Here is an 18714-nt window from a genome sequence, read left to right on the forward strand (position 1 = left end):
GTGAAGACAGCTTGTGTCTGGATTACTCATCCCATTGTTACTGGATTCTTCAGAGCCTTCATTTTGCCAAAATGCCTCTAATTTGCTTGAGGTGAAACAGGATGACCACGTTTCTTAAAATGTTTTTAGCAGAGACATATCTTGAAAATTATACATTTAGAGGCATCAATCAATAAAGTTCCTATGTTTTATTCAGGTGTATCCACCATTTCCATTCCTACAAGTTGTGTATAAAGCTTGCTTTGAACATAGTAGGTTTTAAGAAAACCATTAGAGATATTTTTGTATTCAAAACAAATAAAAAATAAATACAAAAATGCTAAAATTTGTCAAGGAAAGGTGCAGAATAAATTGAAATTTGTGACTTAGGCTAATCAATACAGGATACCAGCATAGTAACTCACCATACCTACTTAAGGAAGGTGAAACCTTTAAAATAACTTTGTTTAAAATATTTATAAGAACGAAAAGTGACCTATGAGCCATATTTTCTTAACAAAACTTAGCTCACCAGCTTTAATTTACATCCATATCTGCATCAACATAAATGTAAATGTAAATAATGAGATCTTAATGCGATGCAAGTGACAACTGCAAACATGTTTAATACCATTAATGTTGCACTGTTAAGAAATCCAGATCATTCAGGACAATAACCACAATTTCTCCTGAGTTACTGCAACTTCTGAGTTCTTTGGCCAGGAAATGCGACAAATTTGAAGTAAAACATTACTGGCTTGACAAGATTAAAGGGTCCAAATGTAAAAAATAAAATAAAATTTATTGTCATGTCGTTATGGATAGGAAGAACACAGTGCTATCCTCGAGGAGAACTTTACTGCTACAAAGCTTAATCTCCACTCACTAACTATAGCAAAGAAATTTGGACAACTGGTCTAATAAATCATGCTTAAGTTTATTGATAGACATGTTTATGCACTGTCGGGATACAGTAGATGTCTGCAAAGCAGCAAACTTCCAGTATATAAAAAGGATGCCAAATGTTACATATTTGGGATATGAATATCATTTCTGTGATATAACTTGCCCCTGCAAATTCAGACTCTAAGGGAGTACAAGTCCGGCATTGCTGTTCAAGGCCGCTTTGCATTCCTAACATGTAAAAGGAAAAGAAAAGAACATCCTGATCTTGGCAACAGCGAAACTAAAAATGCACTCCCAAAAACAATTTGGCTAGCCAGAGAAACCTTTACTTCAAAGTGATCTTGTTGTTGATTTTTCTTTTATGCTTTTCTTAAACGGTATCAATGAAGTTAACTTTTTATGTAATTAGAAACATTTCTTTAGAAAAATGCTGTGACAGAAATAGAACTTTATCTGTTAACGCGATGCTTGTCTAGTTGTCATTACCAGTACACCGGTGGATCAAGGACACTTCTCGTAACATTCATTTGTAACATTATAAAACAAACATGTGATATATATTATTGTGAGCAGTGTATAGTAATAATAAAAATAATAATGTCATGAGAAGTAAATATCTTTTGATGTGGAATTACAGAGAAAAAGACTTACAAACTTTAATGTACATTACAGTACCATGTAGCTACTGAACCAGAAAGTGCACTGCAGCAGTGAGGAGATTCAGTGGATGAGCAATGATCAGAGTACAAAAACATGAAAATTAAGGTGCAAACCCATTACACTTTTTTTTCTATTAGATTCAAATAGATCTTCTCATTTTAAATCACAGCTTGTTAAATTACAGTCAATAAAAATGTTTATGAGACAGCAGATTTCCATTAACTTCTTGATTAATATTTTTTGCTGATATAATGGGAAGTTAAAATATGATATTTTTCTGAGAATAAAATGTGTGAAATGGGATATGATATTGTTTGGTGATTTTGTAAGTGAACGCTGTCACTCAGTGCAGCCAGCAGGCAACATAATTAAATCTAACAATAATGTCCATTCTCCGGAAGCACACAATAGTCATTACAGTAAGGGAGGTATATCTTTGGTCGCACTGTTTAAGCAATTATTGACCTGCTTGATAACTGCTAAAAATGCATAATATGCATTAGTATAATAATAGGGACATTTAAGCACATTGTGTGAATTGTTTTTCCATGGATACCATGAAAAGATGCAAAGTTTACCACCTGTCAGAGGAAGACAACATAATTCTCTGGGATTAAACCTGTTTTCCCCTCGTATGTTGCTTGGAGCCAGCCTGGTTCAACAGAGGGGTAGACTACAGGACAGAAGAGAGAAAAACATACCGAGCCAGTGAAAAAACAGATTCAGACTTCTGATCTGGAATAAGCTGATTTGAATCACTGAGCCTATATTTGACTGCATAATTTACAAGAATTAATGAATATTAGATTGAGGAGGGCTTTGAGCTAGTCTGCTCTTCAGATTCAGTCCCCATGAAGTATTTGTATTTTAGCCATCGTGAAAGAAACGCAAACAGTTTAAACCATCAAAACTAAACTAAAATATTGCTGAGATTCACCAAAACAAAGGGAAACAGCTGTAAAATGTCCGGTAAATACAATCTAGCAGAGATTTGCTGAATTAAGATGTAGAGAAAATGGAGAGCAATAAAAGTCTGCCTGCTAGTAAACTGTGGGGAGCATTTGTTGACGTTTTTGCATTTGGCTCTGCTGGCTGTGCTAAGAGGAAACCGGCACTGGTGCCTTTCATTACTAGGTTACAGTGACCTGCCTACACTGTTTGTGGGCCAAGTCATCTCTTAATGGAAACAAGCAAGAGGCAATAAAAAAAATCCTGGCACTGTTTGGATGTTCATAATGTATATGGGAGTGTCGCGCTAAGAGCAAAAATTTTCCATTTCAACACTGGAAATTCACCAAGTTCCTGCTCTTTGCTGTCAGCACACGTCAGGCAAATTACCCCCTCTGTGTGTACAGTATTTACACTTCCGATCAGCCTTTCAACTAATCATTTGCAATCTTGAACCCGAACACTTTTGCTGTAAAGCGAAGGTCAGCTTACAAGCAGACAGTTAAATGTGCATATGTGTTTGTGCTTTTTCTGCTCACCGTTTGAGAAGTGTGCCCCCTGTGGGAAGCTGAGCTCATGACTGTGCTCTGCCTCACAGGAATACATTGCCTTGGCATCTCTGTAAAGACAACAAAAATATGCTTTCTAATCGCAGATTTAAGGAGATAAGTGTGGGATCGATTAGGTCAAACTCTTGTTTGGTGTTGTAATTTTAGATCACCTTCCAACTGGAGCAGACTGTTGGGTGGAGGCATTTTCAAAAAGCAATGCTCGGGCAGCCACCCTGAAAACAATGGGAAAAAAACAATAGAGTTCAGTGCACTTCATTGTGTAAAGTATGTCAAGCTGTAATTATGCCATTAAAGACATGCATGAGTGACAATTAAGATGATTTTAAGATAATGAAACAGTGTAAATGTGTGTTATCTATTATAATGTATCAGTGCTGTCTTGGTTTACTTGCTCTTGCCAGCATTTTTCATTGTTGAGAATGAAATGAAAGGCTTAACCACACAATATGGGAGGTTTCCTTCCTCCTGGCAGACTCAGCTTTAATACAAAGCTCAACTGAGTTAAACTATATAACGAGGCTGCACTTGACCCTGGACATAACAACCCCAGAGTCATGGGGACAACAGAGCCTAGGGCAAGCTAGCTGGATGCTATACGGGAAAACTAATTGAAAGACAAGTGTGACTGGCTTCTTAGACACGACAAGTCAAACTATCTATTCATCTCAAGAGATCTAGTGCAGACTGGTGCTGGGTCACAGCAACCCAAGAGCAGGCAGAACGTAATTAAGGCCAGCTCTCCCACCAGAACAGAAAAGACATAAATCTCACAACACACACTCATCTGTTCTTAGAAACCTCTCGATGCTCGTAAACAGATGAAGGAGAAGGCAGAAAACTCAGAGGGCAAACAGAGAGGAAGGGAGATTGAAAGAAAATCAAGTATATTGTGTAAAAGCCTGTTTGACTTGTATTTATTTTGTGGAGACATGTTAAACTCTAACTTATGATGAGAAAAATGATTTGCTTTTTAAAGCTCTTTACACTGAGCCAGGTCTTTGGTAGCCGTTGCTGACTGAAGTGTCCATCCTGCGGCGGATCACTTGTTTTGGTGGAAGGTTTGGGTGCTCAATAGGCTTTAAACTCTCTTTGGACTCCAGTGTTGATAAACTTTGGACAGATCCAGAGCAGCTCCTGTGGCCTGAAGGGCGACATACAAATAATAACTCGTAAATGACACATAGAAACAAAAGGCAGACACTAAGGAACAGCTATCACAATGCACCAAATAAATCAGGAAATAACTAAATATTCTTGAGCTACTGTCAGTGTTTGAAAGCCCTTGAAGGATAAATCATAACAGTGAAAACTACCCAGTTTATCTATTCTGTCCTGAAATCGAAATCGACTTGATTTTAAGTCAAAATAACTGCAAATTATGTTTCAAATGGCATCGCTTCACGATTATCGTACCTTCGGATATATGCAATGATTTGAGAGAGGGTGCAGTGGAGCGGTTTAGCAGCTCTGGCCTGAGGTCAGCACGACAATGTGGGGCTTTCTTGGGTGCAGGAGACAGCCTTGGTGTTGTGCTGACTGAGGACGAGCTAAGAGCATCCTCTGACTCGCCATCTGTGCGTCCCGTGTCCTCCCTGGAGCTCGAGTCGGGACTGCTGACAAACACGGCACTCTGGGGGCCATTTGAAAGCTGTGAAGGTGTCCGGCGGAGGTCCAGGAGTGACTTGTCCTGACATGTCCTCTGTCTAGAGGAAGCTGTTTTGGAGGAGGTGTTTTGCTCAGAGGAATGGGAAGACAGAGACTCCATACTCCCCATGGGGGTGCTGTCTGGACTGCTGCTCAAAGCGTCACCTATGCAGGGACCAGAGACGAGGCACACAAGGCCCTCATTAAAACCTGCTTAGCAAGTAAAAGATTTTAGCTTCTTTGCAATTTAGACAAAAAACGTTTAGATATTATATTATTCATTAGCTTTAGAGAGCTGGCCTAAATGTAGGAGACTGTGTGTAAAGATTCCTAAAAGATATTAAAGGTGTGGTTTAGCAAATTGTGACACTCATCACTTCCTTGGTACTCACTATCTGCATCTGCAAGACACAGTGTGGGAGTGTAGAGGCTCCGGGGTTTCCGGGGCCCTGTGGACAGACAGATGGCCCTGCTCCTGCGAGAGCCAGGTCGACTCTGGGGCTGGGGCAGAGGCACATTGGGATCTGGAGGCTGGTGGAAGATCTACAGGTCCAGAAAGAAACACTGATTACTCAATACAAATACAGAAACTATGTATTTCTATACAGTCTGACATTTCAACATGATTTTTATCAGTACTTTTCAAACACTCTCAGTACCCAGTTTATATATTTTGATGAACTAACCTCTAACTAACAAATCTTAACCACCAGACATCTAGCAAATCTTGCTTTTTATATCTCTGGTTTAACGGTTCTGTAAGTAAACATAATTATAGCAGCTATGTAAAAGTATAGTAAAATATTTATCCTACATAGAGAATTTTTCAGTTTGCACAAAGTTTTGTTTAACAAGGTTTCATTTAGTCAATAATTCTTTTTTTGTTCATCAAGTGGTAAGAAAAAAACAGGAAAATGTTAAATAAGGTGACAGACACATTGCCTTTATGATAGATTGGGTGATTGTGCTTCTCATGCCACCCCTCGGGGGCTCATTCAGAGCCAGGAAAAACCCTGTTATTAGCGACTGAAGTTGAATTACCTCCGTGTTTCGGTGTGTATTGATAGCCGGTCTAACAGGATGTGCGTGCCTGTCTCTCCCTATAAAACTGTTTGCCGATGTTACACTTATAAAAGGATGAGATGGAATTTCAATGACAATGTTAAAATCACAAGTTTAAAAACCTCACCTTTTCTGACCGTGCCACACCTGTCATAATACATCATATCTGTCAAACTGTTGGACACACCCAGGAGGCTAAGTAATTATGAAACAGACAACAAAGAGAATCTTCTAAGTGTAAGGAGACTGTTTAGTCTTTCATCTATTTGATTTACATCATATTTCAGGATCATCTGAATGTATTATTTGGGTTACATTAGATTCCTTTACAGTGTTACCTTAAAGGCAGATGGTGGCTGCTAGGATTGCTAAGATTGCCAATTTCCCTTTATCTGCAATTGCATTTATTTGTCTTTAATTTGATATCTCATGTGTAGAAAAACAATCGCTTGTCCATTGAACAAGCTACCTAACTGTCATTAATTGTCCACCTTTAAAACAGCCTTTGGGCTATGACACTGGGTGTTCAGTAAACCAGTACAAACATCTTCTCTGTAGTTTTTTTCTTGATCATTTGAGCTGGAAAAGATTCAGAAGCAACCCCAAAGGATCACGAGGAGCAGGATGGATGCCTTCAATGTATCTGTGAGACTAAAAAGGAAGAACTTCAGGGCGAGCCCCTAAAGCAACCAAGAAAGTGCGTAGAACCCATTTCAGAGAGTCGAGACTGATTTAATAAGACAGAAAATAGCAGAGAGAGATTCGATATGTCTCTGTAATGATAGTAATGATAGTAGTGAAGCTCATTATGAGAACATACAATCTGAACCAAATTTACCTGAATCAGTATCCACTCTTGATAGTGGAAAATCCTGCCAGTTTGCTCAAACCTGTTCTGTTCATAGTCATAGGTACTGTACCTTTGCACCATATAAGCAAAAAAGACCTGCTGCAGTCCCCCAAATGGAGTCTCAGGTTCAGGAACCATAAGCCTCAAAAGCTTATGTGCCATTTAATCCAGTCTCTACCCCTTGTGTGCCTTATAGCTCCACATTGGCTTCTCATACACCTTCAAAGTGAGTTTTGACACCTAATCTCTCTCTCCTTATATACCAGAAGCCAATCCACAGCTCTACAAGCACCTCAAGTGCCCATTAAAGGCCAAATAATTTGCCTCCTGACCAAATGCCACCAATCTGTTCCTTTGTATGTTCCCATCAAGTCCAACCCTCTGTATCTGCAGGGGCTTAGCATAGTTTGCCAACCTGTGACCTATATTTTCAGTTACCACCAGTTCAGGGGGCCATGGCTGCATTATATGCAGTTTGACCTCCACCCATTATTACTGAAACCTCACTCTATTTGTTCTCCTTTACCTACCTTTCCAGTAACATTGCTCCGTGTGAATACCAGCATGTACCTCAGCAGTTTATATAGCAGCCTCAGGCCCAATACAGGGTCTCATATTCAACTACAGTATCATGCTCCCCACAACTCTCTGGTGCAAAACAGGTGTTTGTTTTAGGTGCAAAAGTCAGCATCCAGGCATAATGAAGAGAACCCAGACATCCAGAGTGTTGCACTTGAACCCACGGATTATATTATCTAAAGTCACGCTAAAGGTAATTAAAATAAGACTTAGAAACAAGATTAGGACCTTTGATACCTATGCTGTCTTAGATGATGGATGGAGCATACTATGTTGACTCAGGGTGCAGCCAAGCATCTTGATTTGAAGGGGAGCCAGAAAAGCTTAAACTGTGCACAAAGAGACCACAGACAGAAATGCCACAAGTCAAATGTGTTTACCTCCAAGTTTCTCCCGCTTCATGCCCTAGGACAGACCTTCCCAAAGTGTGGGGCCCGCCCCCTAGGGGGGGCGCAGAGCCATGGCAGGGGGGGCACAGGATGAAAATGGAAAACAAAAAAACAAAAAAACGCTTGGACACTGCTAGCACGGGGCGGCCACAGAAACGCAAAGCAGGAGATGAAGCATGGCTGAATATGTTTCCAAACCAACTTCATTCTAAGCCAAAGACTAGAAAATATGGTGAAGCATATCTGCCCTTTGGCTTCACCTGCACAAGTGCCAAGGTAGGTCTCCCCTGCAGAATTGGTTTTCCCTTTGTCGGGAGCTCGCGCTGGGCTCTCCAAATCACGGACAAACAGTATCCCACATTCTTGATTTTTAGTTCACAAACACTTGTTGTAATGACTAACTACTCCTGACATTTTGGAGATGTTAGCTCTTTATACAGTAAAGTTACAGTGGGATACAAATAATATCAGGCTGATCCTGCCACGATTTGTTCCCCCGGTTCAAATCAGGGACAAACAGTATCCCACAGCTGTTTATGTTTTTAAACCTATTTTGCACAGAGAGGCATTTTTTGAAAAATGTATTGATAGCAATGTTGAATATTATTACACAGGAAGAAAACAACTACGCGTAAAATAATTACACTGTGACGCCTCTGCCTCTCTAAATGGAGGGACAGTAACTGCATGTGTATATGTAAGCATGTAAAACCTGCAGATAGTCAGATTAACAGTAACAGTATTTCGTCTCTATCTGCCATTCTGCAATTCATCTCATGTAAACAATAACGTGGCGCACAGCGTGACGTGAAAAAAGGCACATACCTTTGACATTGCGTGATGAACTCTGTATTCCTCGTCCACACATAAACGCAAAAAAGGAGTTTTAAAAAAATCTCCGTTTTCGGCGATTCGAAACGCCGTTTACGTGTGAACGAAACAGCTGCGCTTTCAAAAATACCCGTGTAGGTGTGGACGTAACGTAAAAGAGTTAGTAGTTTATTTTATTACTACCTGTAATTTATTGCAGATTACCTGTATTTGCTTAATTGTTTAATAAATGTTTGAGGTGTGAAATAAACCGCAATGGAGCAAAATATGGGTGTGTGGTTGGAGGATGTGCGTGCGGGGGTGGGGGGGCGCGAACATTTTTCTTGTAAATCAAGGGGGGCCTAGCAAAAAAAGTTTGGGAACCACTGCCCTAGGAAAAGGTTTTCAAATGACTGTGATTTCACCCCTGACATCATAATGTTTGTTGAGCAGCATTATCCTGTGGATAAATTAAAACTTCTAACTTTTAACTGCACACCGTTGTTGGGTCCAACAATCTATTCTCCATAACACCTACTGAAATAGTTCAATAAAGCTCAAAGGGAGCATGAGCACAGTGAGCACATGGTTGGGGTGGTCATTACAACTTCTCTTGGTGAGTCAGCTGATTCTGTCCATTGCTTATTCACCTCACAAGACAACCCATACACTGAATTAAAGAAAAAATGCTGACACCTCCACCCTCTGTTCAGAAGTGAGAGGTTGATTCATCAAAGATCAAAGAAGGGTATGAATGTCTTCCTTGCAGAAACATATGCTGCCCAGAGACAAGAAAGAAATCACTGTGATAGCAACAAGGATGTAGCTGACTTACCTTCTTCTAGATTGAGGTTATGCAAACTGACCTTCTGGTCCATAGTTGCTGACTGTTTTGGGCCTTTAACTATCAAACTTGGATGTTGTGGTGAATAATGTTTAATATTAACACTAGATACTCTCATACTGAATTCCTACAGTTCAATTCTGACAGTTTCCTTATGTCCCTCAGACATTTCACTGCATGCAGAGAAGAGCCCCACGAGCTTCTTTCTAACTGTGGCAATTTTAAAGAAGAGGCAAGGAGTTGAGAGATGCATTTGCAGCCATGACCCATCCCTGAAAGTCCCAAATCCAGCTTCACTTTAATCCCCCAAATGCTCCTGATTTTGGGTAGTGTGGGAGTGAGAAATTAGGTCCATGAAGCCTGCTCTTAGGGTGACAGTGGGAAGTCAAACCATTTTCCACTTTCAGAGGAAAATTTTGCACATTGTGGTAGCTGACATAGAAGGAGTCTTGAACTCTTAACTGGTATGATATAAACGTCTGATAGTGTATCTTGATCCTGTTACTCCAACCTCGTAGTTTTAATGGGGCAGCGAGATGCTTCTCTTCAACAGGCTGTCTGTACAAACTCAATTCTTAAAAAGTTGGGACACTGTGTATGATGTAAAAACAAACAAACAAACAAAACAAAAAAGAATGGCATGATTTCTAAATGTCAATTGTAAATGTCTATTGTGTTTTATTCACAATAGAACATAGAAAACATTTAAAAATATACCCTTTTAATTAAAAAATGAGCTTATTTTGAGTTCGAGGCCAGCAACACATCTCAAAAAGGTTTGGCTAGAGACAAAAGGCTGGAAAAGTAAGAGGTAAAAAAAAAGAAACAGGTGGGGAAATACCACTCTCTCCCTCAGGCAGCACTGTGTTAAAATCAGGGATGATTCTGTTATTTGAGAGTAACTTCACAGGCTCAGTAACACTCCCAGAAATTATTGTTTAACACAGTTCACTCTGGTATCCACAAAGCAGTTTAAAGCTCTATGGATCAAAGCAGATGCCATATCTGAACACGCTCCACAAATGCTGCAGTCTTCTCTGGGCCAATGGTAATTGAAAATGGACTGAGGCAAAGTGGAAAACAGTGGTCAGACAAATCAAAATTCTAAATTCTTTCTGGAAAACACAGCTGCAATGTCAACTGGACTAAAGAGGAGAGGAACCATTACATATTATAAGCACTTAGTTAAAAAGTCTGCATCTTTCATAGTATGGCACTGCATTAGTGCCGATGGAGTTGGTACCTTTTGGACTGACACTTTCAATGTTGAAAGGTATATATAGATGGGTTTTAGAGCAACCTATGCTCCTATCCAGATATCTTTATCAGGAAGGCATGCATATTTCAGCAAGACAATGCTATACTGAATTGAAATTATACTTAACCATCATCACTTGTAAGAAATAAACCTTCTCCGTGGATCCTGTATTTAAAGATGCACGCCACATCAAATGTTGTGAGCCAATGCAATCATTTTCACTCACTGGGTGCCTTCAGCTATTGGCTTAAAAGCAACAAATTAAATTAAAAAATGAAACAAATATATGTGTACTTGTTACATTTCATCTCAGTGCCAGCTTCTGCTATTTTTTTTTCTCCTCTGCTCACTGTTTGACTGTATGTGCCTCTAGTACACGGCACAGAGCACACACTCATGCACGCACGTGCGCAAACAGTCACACAGAGAAAGACACACATACACAGTGCTGATGCATCCATTTGTTTTGGCTTGTGCTTTATGTATGATACTACTAGTGGCAACAATGTATTCACATGACTAAATGTCAATTGAATTTAACATAAACATCGGAATATGAAAGTTCATATAGCATTATAAAACACATTATTCTTGTCGCTCATCTGTGTCTTCTGCTATCTGTTGCTGTCTAGGTGTCGTTTTTTGTGAAACATAAAAAATGATTATACACCATGAGAGATCTTTCTATAAATCTTTTCTAATAAGGAAATATGGATATTCTACTTCAGAAAACTGCTGCACGAGGAATATGTTTATTGATGCAGATATAATTAAAAGCATACCAGGCAGTTCAAAGTCAAACTGTGACTCACCTTGTTGAAATTTTCAATAAGTATTTCTACCACAATGTTCTGGAACTTAATGTTCATCATGGCGGCAACTGTCTCCTCTTGTGACCGCATCAATGTAGGCCCGAAGATGACGCCCAGGTTTGACACTGTCATCAGGTTAGACTGGTTTTGTGCAGAAACTCTGCGTTTAGAAGACAAGCATATCATACAAGCGTAGGATGCAGTCCTCTATTGCTACCCTAATAATTCACATGTTTAACCATGAGGTGACATTTTTTGGTCTACGAGATAGTGAGAGTTGGCGAGACGCCTGCAATTGCGGTGCAGTGCCTCAGATAACTTTAATTAGTTTCAGGTAACATTAAGTCTGCAAGTTAATTGATTGATTACAAGAATATGTACCTGACAAGATGCTTTATTAGTAACTCCAGCATTTCCTTGTTTCTTTCAGGCATCTTATGAACCAAAGCATGGACAGCACGCACTCTGTAGTTCTGATCATCGGACTCTGAGAAAGACAGAATAAATAGAAATGAGGGAAGAGTAGAAATGCTGGCCACTACTGACTTATGGAATAATTATATTTCAGATGTAATTGTGTGAAAAAGAAAGTACATCCCATTTTAATTCTAAGGTTTTATCTTCTGGCCCTAAACAGGTCTTAAAATGAGGTAAATACGACCTCACATGAACAATACATGACATATTACTGTGTCATTATTTATTTAACAAAAATAACCCTAATTCTAACCCTGACACTTAACCCCCAAAACTAAGCCAAAATGCAGAAGTAGTGTGTAAACAATTAACTACGCCATTACTACTTCCATTGAAATGAACAGGGTAAGCAGCAGCCAGAAGCTGCTAATCAAACACAGTTGATTAACTGATCATCAGCGAATGTGACCACCTCTATAAACGTTTTGGCAGTTTGCAGGTCTGTAGCATTCAGATTTTTGGCAACGGTGCCAAGGAGGAAAGACGAGAAGAAACTTTTGCTGCCCATCAGTGTGAGAATTACAATTTGATGTGCATCATTCTGTGAGGTGAGAAAGATTATTAAAAACTGCAAAGCATTTGGGACAGCTGCTAATCTTCCCAGGAGTGGACATATCAGCAAATTTATCTCAATGCCAGAATAAGGCAATACACCCAAGACCTACATCTGAGATTCTATGGGACTCAATTAGCATGTTAAATGTTTAAGTTCACGGTTTTTACGGTTAAAAAAAAGTTATTCTCATAACAAAGTCACACTCGAGTCACTCTGACATCACAGTTTGAGATAACCTGAGAGTACTATGAGCCATACAAGTATTTTCTCAGATAGAAATGATTTAATCAGATCAGTCCTGACTCATTTACTTTCCCTGCTTTGATAACCCAGACGTAGTCCTCACAAAGCTCAAATCTCTAAAATCAATTCAAAATGTTTCATAAAGATTTTCAAAATTCTAATGCAATATCTCTTCACATAAATCCAGCTTAACATTTGCAATTGACATAATTAGTTAGTTATCAGATGCACCTGATTCATTAGTGCTATATGATTTGAACTGGACCAATATCTTCCTAATCTGTTCTATAAAAGAAAGGGTAATAGAGAACTTGATAAAATATGTAATATGTTATAACTGTTAGTAACTTACTGACAGCCATGATAAAATCTTTGTGGAGCTTGAAAGTCATTAGAGGCTCAGACAGACACCTGATGGAAAAGAAAAAAGAAACAGTTGCAATTTATTTCCTGAGTGACACAGGTCCTGTGAATGCAGCTGGCATCCTTGGTGAGTCAGTCGCAGCACTTAATGTATGACTATCATCAGAGAGGTTTCAAAGAGGCATTATGGAGGCAAGGATGACTCCTGACATTTAAGTGCACGTAGATGGTGGGGCGAGCTGACCTGAGGTAATTCTTCAGGCCGCTGGTGATAGTTTTGTTGTCCCACATGTCTGGGTCCAGGTCCATATCCACAGGTGCTTTGGATGCTATTGGAAAGATGTTTTATTGTTATATGACCACTAGGTAAGTTTAAGCTGCAAATTGTCTTAAGAAACCAATACAACATGACATGACCTGTCAAGCTGCTCATCCGAGGACCGAAAATACTTTCTTCTTGTGTCAAGAGACTCAAAGGAGAATTGAAAATAAATAGTGACATGTGTGGTGTCTCATAGCACTGGGGGTCAAGATTTAGAGACATTTAACAAACTCATTCAGACATTTCCTGTACAAATGTGTTATATATATCCAGACGAGACTACCTTGGGTAATTCAATAAAATAATGACAACATAATATAAGGCCTAATTGCTGTTACACTGTCCTACCACAAGGAGGACCTCTTTCCTCACTCTGCTGGAAAAGATCACTATCGACCCAAGACAATAGAAAAGTATTCATACATTACCATGGAGATAACGGCACTTGTGAATTACAGAATTAGGGGTTTGACTTGGTACATTAGTTCACTGATAATACTTTTGATTTTAGTTACTTACAAAAGACTGTGGTCATCAGCTTCTGCACTTTAGAATTGACGCCTCCAATTCTGTACAGTCCCATTGTGTTTATGCCTGTGTGGCAGTGAAAAAAGCAAAAGGATGAATTGGAAAAAGGACCTAAGACTTTGTGTTTATTTAGGACTCGTGCCAGTGCAATGTGTCGCCAAGTCCACTAACAAGCACATTGTTAATCATTGATTACAACCAGGTTGCATTCAAATCATTTGACACATGAAAGCTGAGAGATTGAAGCACCTCACCTCTCATCTCGACCAGGTCAATGCATTTTCTTACAAAGTTGAAGCCTGCCTCATTAAGATATGCTGTAACACAAAACAAGAGCAGAAATGAAAGGACAATTACTGCCTGGGATAACCGCCCGTCATGTGGGATAATAAGCTCTCCCTTATGCCGCTGCTCAAATTAATAGCACAGCCCTGTGAGGCTGTGCTATGCCTGCTGAGTGGGCATATGTAAAATTATAGTATTAATGAAAAGGCATAGTCATAGGTAACGAGTACTTCTTTCATATGTGTATGTTGTTGACCTCATTATCTTACGTTTTAAGAATTTGAAAGGCATACATTTTAATCCTGAAGGAGTTTGGAAAGATATAAAAACAATACTCACTCTCTTCCTTTTTGCTTAATATGGCCGGCAGGTTGTAAATCTAGAGAGAGTTTACAAAAATCATTATAATGTAAAGGTTACCTTGGCTTGAAAACTGAACAAAATTGCTGAAAGAAAAGGATAATGTCAAAACGTTATTCCCACTGAATCTAATTTGAGTAGACTGTCCTATTATTAGCACAAATAAATGGTGAGGTCATGGTTTCCTAAAAACAACAACAACAAAAAAACCTTACAGAAAGCCACCAGAAGAGGGTGCCAGTGACAAATAATTCAATTTTGGCATTGTTTTCTTGTCAAACAAAGGACTTTAAAAAAAACCTGACCAACTGCAGCCAGCACTGAATGAATATTTCAAAGAAGAACAGGCAGAGTTCCTTACCGGCTCCCTGCCATCCATGGCCTCGAGCCACAGTCTTCTGTTGGACTCTGACAGTGCCTGCAGTGTCATAACGCCATGCCTGGAAAGGTTTAAGAGAAAAGCTGGTCTCAGTCTGATCTCTTTTCCTTGGGGCCCCTGGACAGACCATGTTTATATTGGCTGAGACCACTATAAAAGGACTAGTGTAACTAAAATAGCTCATGTGCAAATGCTTGACTTCAATCTATGCCCTCAGTTCACTTTGTGCTTCACATTACCCTTCCAATTAAAAGCTACAAGTTCTTAATATTAGAGTGATTCATTTTTGCACCCAACATGCATATGGCTTTATCTGCTTTCACCTTACTGTGTGCAGCATAGTGAGAATCTGGGGCATTATGCCTTGATTTGTGGCACTGCTTCAGTTGGCTGTAACACAATTATAGAACATTATCTGATGATGGCGGCAAACAAAAAACTTCACCCCACCCAGTAGTGGCAGTTAGTACTAGCATGGAGCTGTGTCAGCTTGCATGTGTTAAAGGTCATTTCAACCAAAATACAAAAAAAGTCCTACACCTTTAACAACACCCCTACTGATATTTTGACATGCAGACAGTTTAGCATTTATTTCACCAGCTCTTAAGTTGTCCAATATTAAAGACTCCAAACCCGTACAGGTGAACGCAGAAGGAAATATTTATATTTGTGTTGCTCTCAAATCATTTAACAACATCTCTTTCCCAAAACAGCATCTCTGCTACCCTCATCCAACCTCATATCATTTTTTTAATGGATGTATTTTCCCTTAAGTCCTTATGAAAGACACGTTGCTGGTAAATTTTTAATGAAACTCTTCTTTCATTGCTACGAGCAGCTCAAATGAAATTCTTTTTATTGGGCTGGCAGAGGATGTTTCAGAGATGGCTATCTCAGAATCTGGGCAAATAAAAGTATCCGCATAGCTGGATACCTCTTTACTAATTCGGGTGAATCAACCCGTTAAAAATGAGGTTCCGAGATGGCTGGCCTGATTAAACTTGGGCAACAGCATGTTTATTATAATGGGGATTAATGGATGAGCTTGAAGCTGACTGGAGCTTGGCCCACATTGTCCTTGTGGTTGGAACACGCACCTTGGGGCAGCGCAGTTAATGATAAATGAGTTGTCCTGCAAATAAATTGCAGTTATTGTCCATGCTCAGCAACACTCACTGAGTGTGAGCAATGCTGAGCCTGCTGCTGCAGTGCAACATTAACACACAGTGGTGTGCTAACTCTATTCTGGGGTACAAATCACTATAAAGAACTGATATCAAGCATTCATTACGGATGGCTTGGTCAATTGAGCCAGTGTTAATCAGCTGACAGCTACTTAAAGGTTTCTGATCATTGCCCAATCTGTAATCCTATTTCCCCGTGAAACATTAAAAACAAATCAACTATGAATGTTCCCACATGGCCAAAAGTTTTGAAAAGAAAGGGAAAAAAATAGGAATTAATTCTAAGTTCAATATTGTGTGTTACTTGAGTAATTGCAGACAAGAAGAAATAATTCAAGAATGTGTCTTGACCAAGTGACCAAGTCAGATTTTGTGAAGTGCTAAGAAAGCAGCAGGATTTCATTAGGTTTGGATTTAATATTGAGTGAACAACATGATTAGGACACATGCAGCACATGCAACTGCACTGAAAGGGCAGCACTGGTCAGTTCACATACCGGACTTTACAGAAAAACTGAAGCGGCCTGAAAAGAGTTCCACGACAGATGTCATTTCTACATTGACATGAACACAGAGAAAAGATGGGATGGGTTCAAAAATAGAAAAAAAATACTGATAATGTAGACATACAGCAAACGGAGTGGGGGGAGAGGACTCGAGAAACATGCAGGACACAAACAGAGCTGATGACATCTAACACTGTTAAACCGAGTCTTTGAAGATGTTAATCAAACCTGAACAGCTCTCGCATGTTCAAACGTTGTGTACTCCAGGGGGAATCTGGGTTAATTTCCAGTATTGGTGAGTTCAACATAACACAAAATGTCACGTGCAGTTCGTCGTTCTTATATTAAGTTAGTTTTAACAAGAAAAAAGTGTGTGCAACCGCTCTATCTTACTAATATGAGTATTCAGTAGGCGATGTGCAATGACTTTCTTTTTTCTTTTTGGTTCTAGGTGGTGATTAAAGCAATACATAATACATTCTGCATGTGTTTTCAGCCTATGAAAGCTATTAGACATTTTCAGGGATACATATCACAGACCTCTCCGCCACTTCAATATCAAAGCAGAAACGCTTGTCGATGGAGTCCGTTTTTCTCCGAATGCAGGACTTGAGCTTGAACACCTCTGGCTGATTTACGACAAGACCGTTCTAAAAATAAACACACTCATCATTAATTAGTTAAAAATACAATGAAAAATGATTATGGAATGAAAATGAATATATTTACAATTGCAAATGCACGGCTCTACAAGTCTGAAATGACTAATATGTATGCTGTGTGTTTGTTGTGAGAGACACAGGTACTTTGAAACCAGAATAAGATTTATGTAGCCGGACTGCCCAGTGCTTTTGTGAAAATATGATTGGAAATACAGAAAAAAGAGAAAAACTAATGAAAAAAAACTTAATCATCGACAACAACAAAAACAGAACATCTACCATTGTGGTTTGGATTTGCAAAATTCTTTTTTTGTTGTTTTGCTAGTTTTTTCTTTTTGGTGGTTCAGGCTTTCCAAACTCAAGCTCGATGCAATCTTCATATGCCTAAAAATTGATTTGGGCTGTCAGCCCAAACAAAGCCCGAGCTACTTGGTTGCACGCATTCATATCATCCACTTATCAAGAAGCAGAGCTTTTATTTCAATTATCTTGATTTTAAACACGTGAAAATATAGTTTTAAAATTACATTATATCATTGACCTTGTTTTTCATTTCCCATTAGAGGCCCTCGGTGTCAGCTGAAAGTACCAATTCAATTACCTCCTGAACAAAATTTTTTTTTCTTTCTGAGAATTAGCCATATCTCACATACAGCACATCCTCCCCTGTGCACGCCAGTAAGACTGACTGTAGCCAACTGCAACAAACCAGATATGTGGATAAAAATACGCCTGCACCTGCATTGGCTTTGGGCTTTATATTCTCCCTCTCCATCTGTGTGTGGGTTTCTGTGTTTTATTTGATTTTATTCAAAAATAAAAAGAAACCGAGATCATTAGTAAATCAGAATGTAGCCATATCTGTAACATGTACAGAAAAATGCATGGAAACTCACAGTTTTGGGGATATTTTTTTTTATATAATTTCTCCCTTGAAGTTTACTGGAGTTCTTTAAAAGTATGTTTTCATAATTTTTTAATCTGTGTGGCATTGAAGTGCACATATTTTTTGTTATCTTCACTGGAACCTGTATTTCTACAAATACTTTTTTGTGAAAAATAACAAAAGGTTAAACTGCGATAGCTGAACACTTCAAAACCATGCTGACAATTTCAATCGGTTTGTACCTGACGCAGCAGCGCTAAGCAGTATTCCCTGCGGAAGTTACTCCATATCATCACCCAACTACTACATACAAAAAAGTATTGGTTGGAAGCGTTTTTCATCTAATACATAAAATGTGAAATAATTATCAGTTATCATTTGATCTACATGAAGTGTCATTAAGTCATAGCGATAAATTCCTACAAAGGAAGTAAACACATTCATTAGATCACTTAGAAAGCAAGATACTATAACTGTTTAGTTTAACGGACTATTTTCATTCCTTGAATTCCCCTGCGGTGTTGTTTGTTAATTTTGTTATTTAAAAATAAAACATGTTTGTTTGCCTTGACGTAACGAGTCTTTTGTCTTCTATGCCTAATTTGCAGTTTTGTCAATCTGACTTTTTCCGTTTTCTCCTCCCGGGACTA

At 38.9% G+C, this 18714-nt stretch overlaps 1 protein-coding gene across 2 annotated transcripts in view; it reads right to left on the reverse strand.

The window, feature by feature from the left end:
* Positions 1–895: 895 nt before the first annotated feature.
* LOC134641294 (rho GTPase-activating protein 42) overlaps positions 896–18714 on the reverse strand; it is an 81203-nt gene continuing 63384 nt past the window's right edge. Inside the window, exons 10-25 of one of the 2 annotated variants that reach the window (XM_063493647.1) lie at positions 17057–17166; positions 16508–16564; positions 14809–14887; positions 14427–14466; positions 14057–14119; positions 13794–13868; positions 13197–13281; positions 12942–13000; positions 11695–11800; positions 11314–11473; positions 5102–5252; positions 4479–4874; positions 4050–4206; positions 3215–3277; positions 3033–3112; positions 896–2218 (exon numbers count right to left, since the gene is read on the reverse strand). In XM_063493647.1, coding sequence (XP_063349717.1) covers positions 2130–2218; positions 3033–3112; positions 3215–3277; positions 4050–4206; positions 4479–4874; positions 5102–5252; positions 11314–11473; positions 11695–11800; positions 12942–13000; positions 13197–13281; positions 13794–13868; positions 14057–14119; positions 14427–14466; positions 14809–14887; positions 16508–16564; positions 17057–17166 — 1770 coding nt within the window. In that variant the 3' untranslated portion in view covers positions 896–2129. The remainder of the gene's footprint in view (positions 2219–3032; positions 3113–3214; positions 3278–4049; positions 4207–4478; positions 4875–5101; positions 5253–11313; positions 11474–11694; positions 11801–12941; positions 13001–13196; positions 13282–13793; positions 13869–14056; positions 14120–14426; positions 14467–14808; positions 14888–16507; positions 16565–17056; positions 17167–18714) is intronic. The other variant, XM_063493648.1, reaches the window with a different exon arrangement.

This window comes from Pelmatolapia mariae, linkage group LG14 (genome assembly GCF_036321145.2).
Source record: "Pelmatolapia mariae isolate MD_Pm_ZW linkage group LG14, Pm_UMD_F_2, whole genome shotgun sequence".
NCBI classification, from domain to species: Eukaryota; Metazoa; Chordata; class Actinopteri; order Cichliformes; family Cichlidae; genus Pelmatolapia; species Pelmatolapia mariae.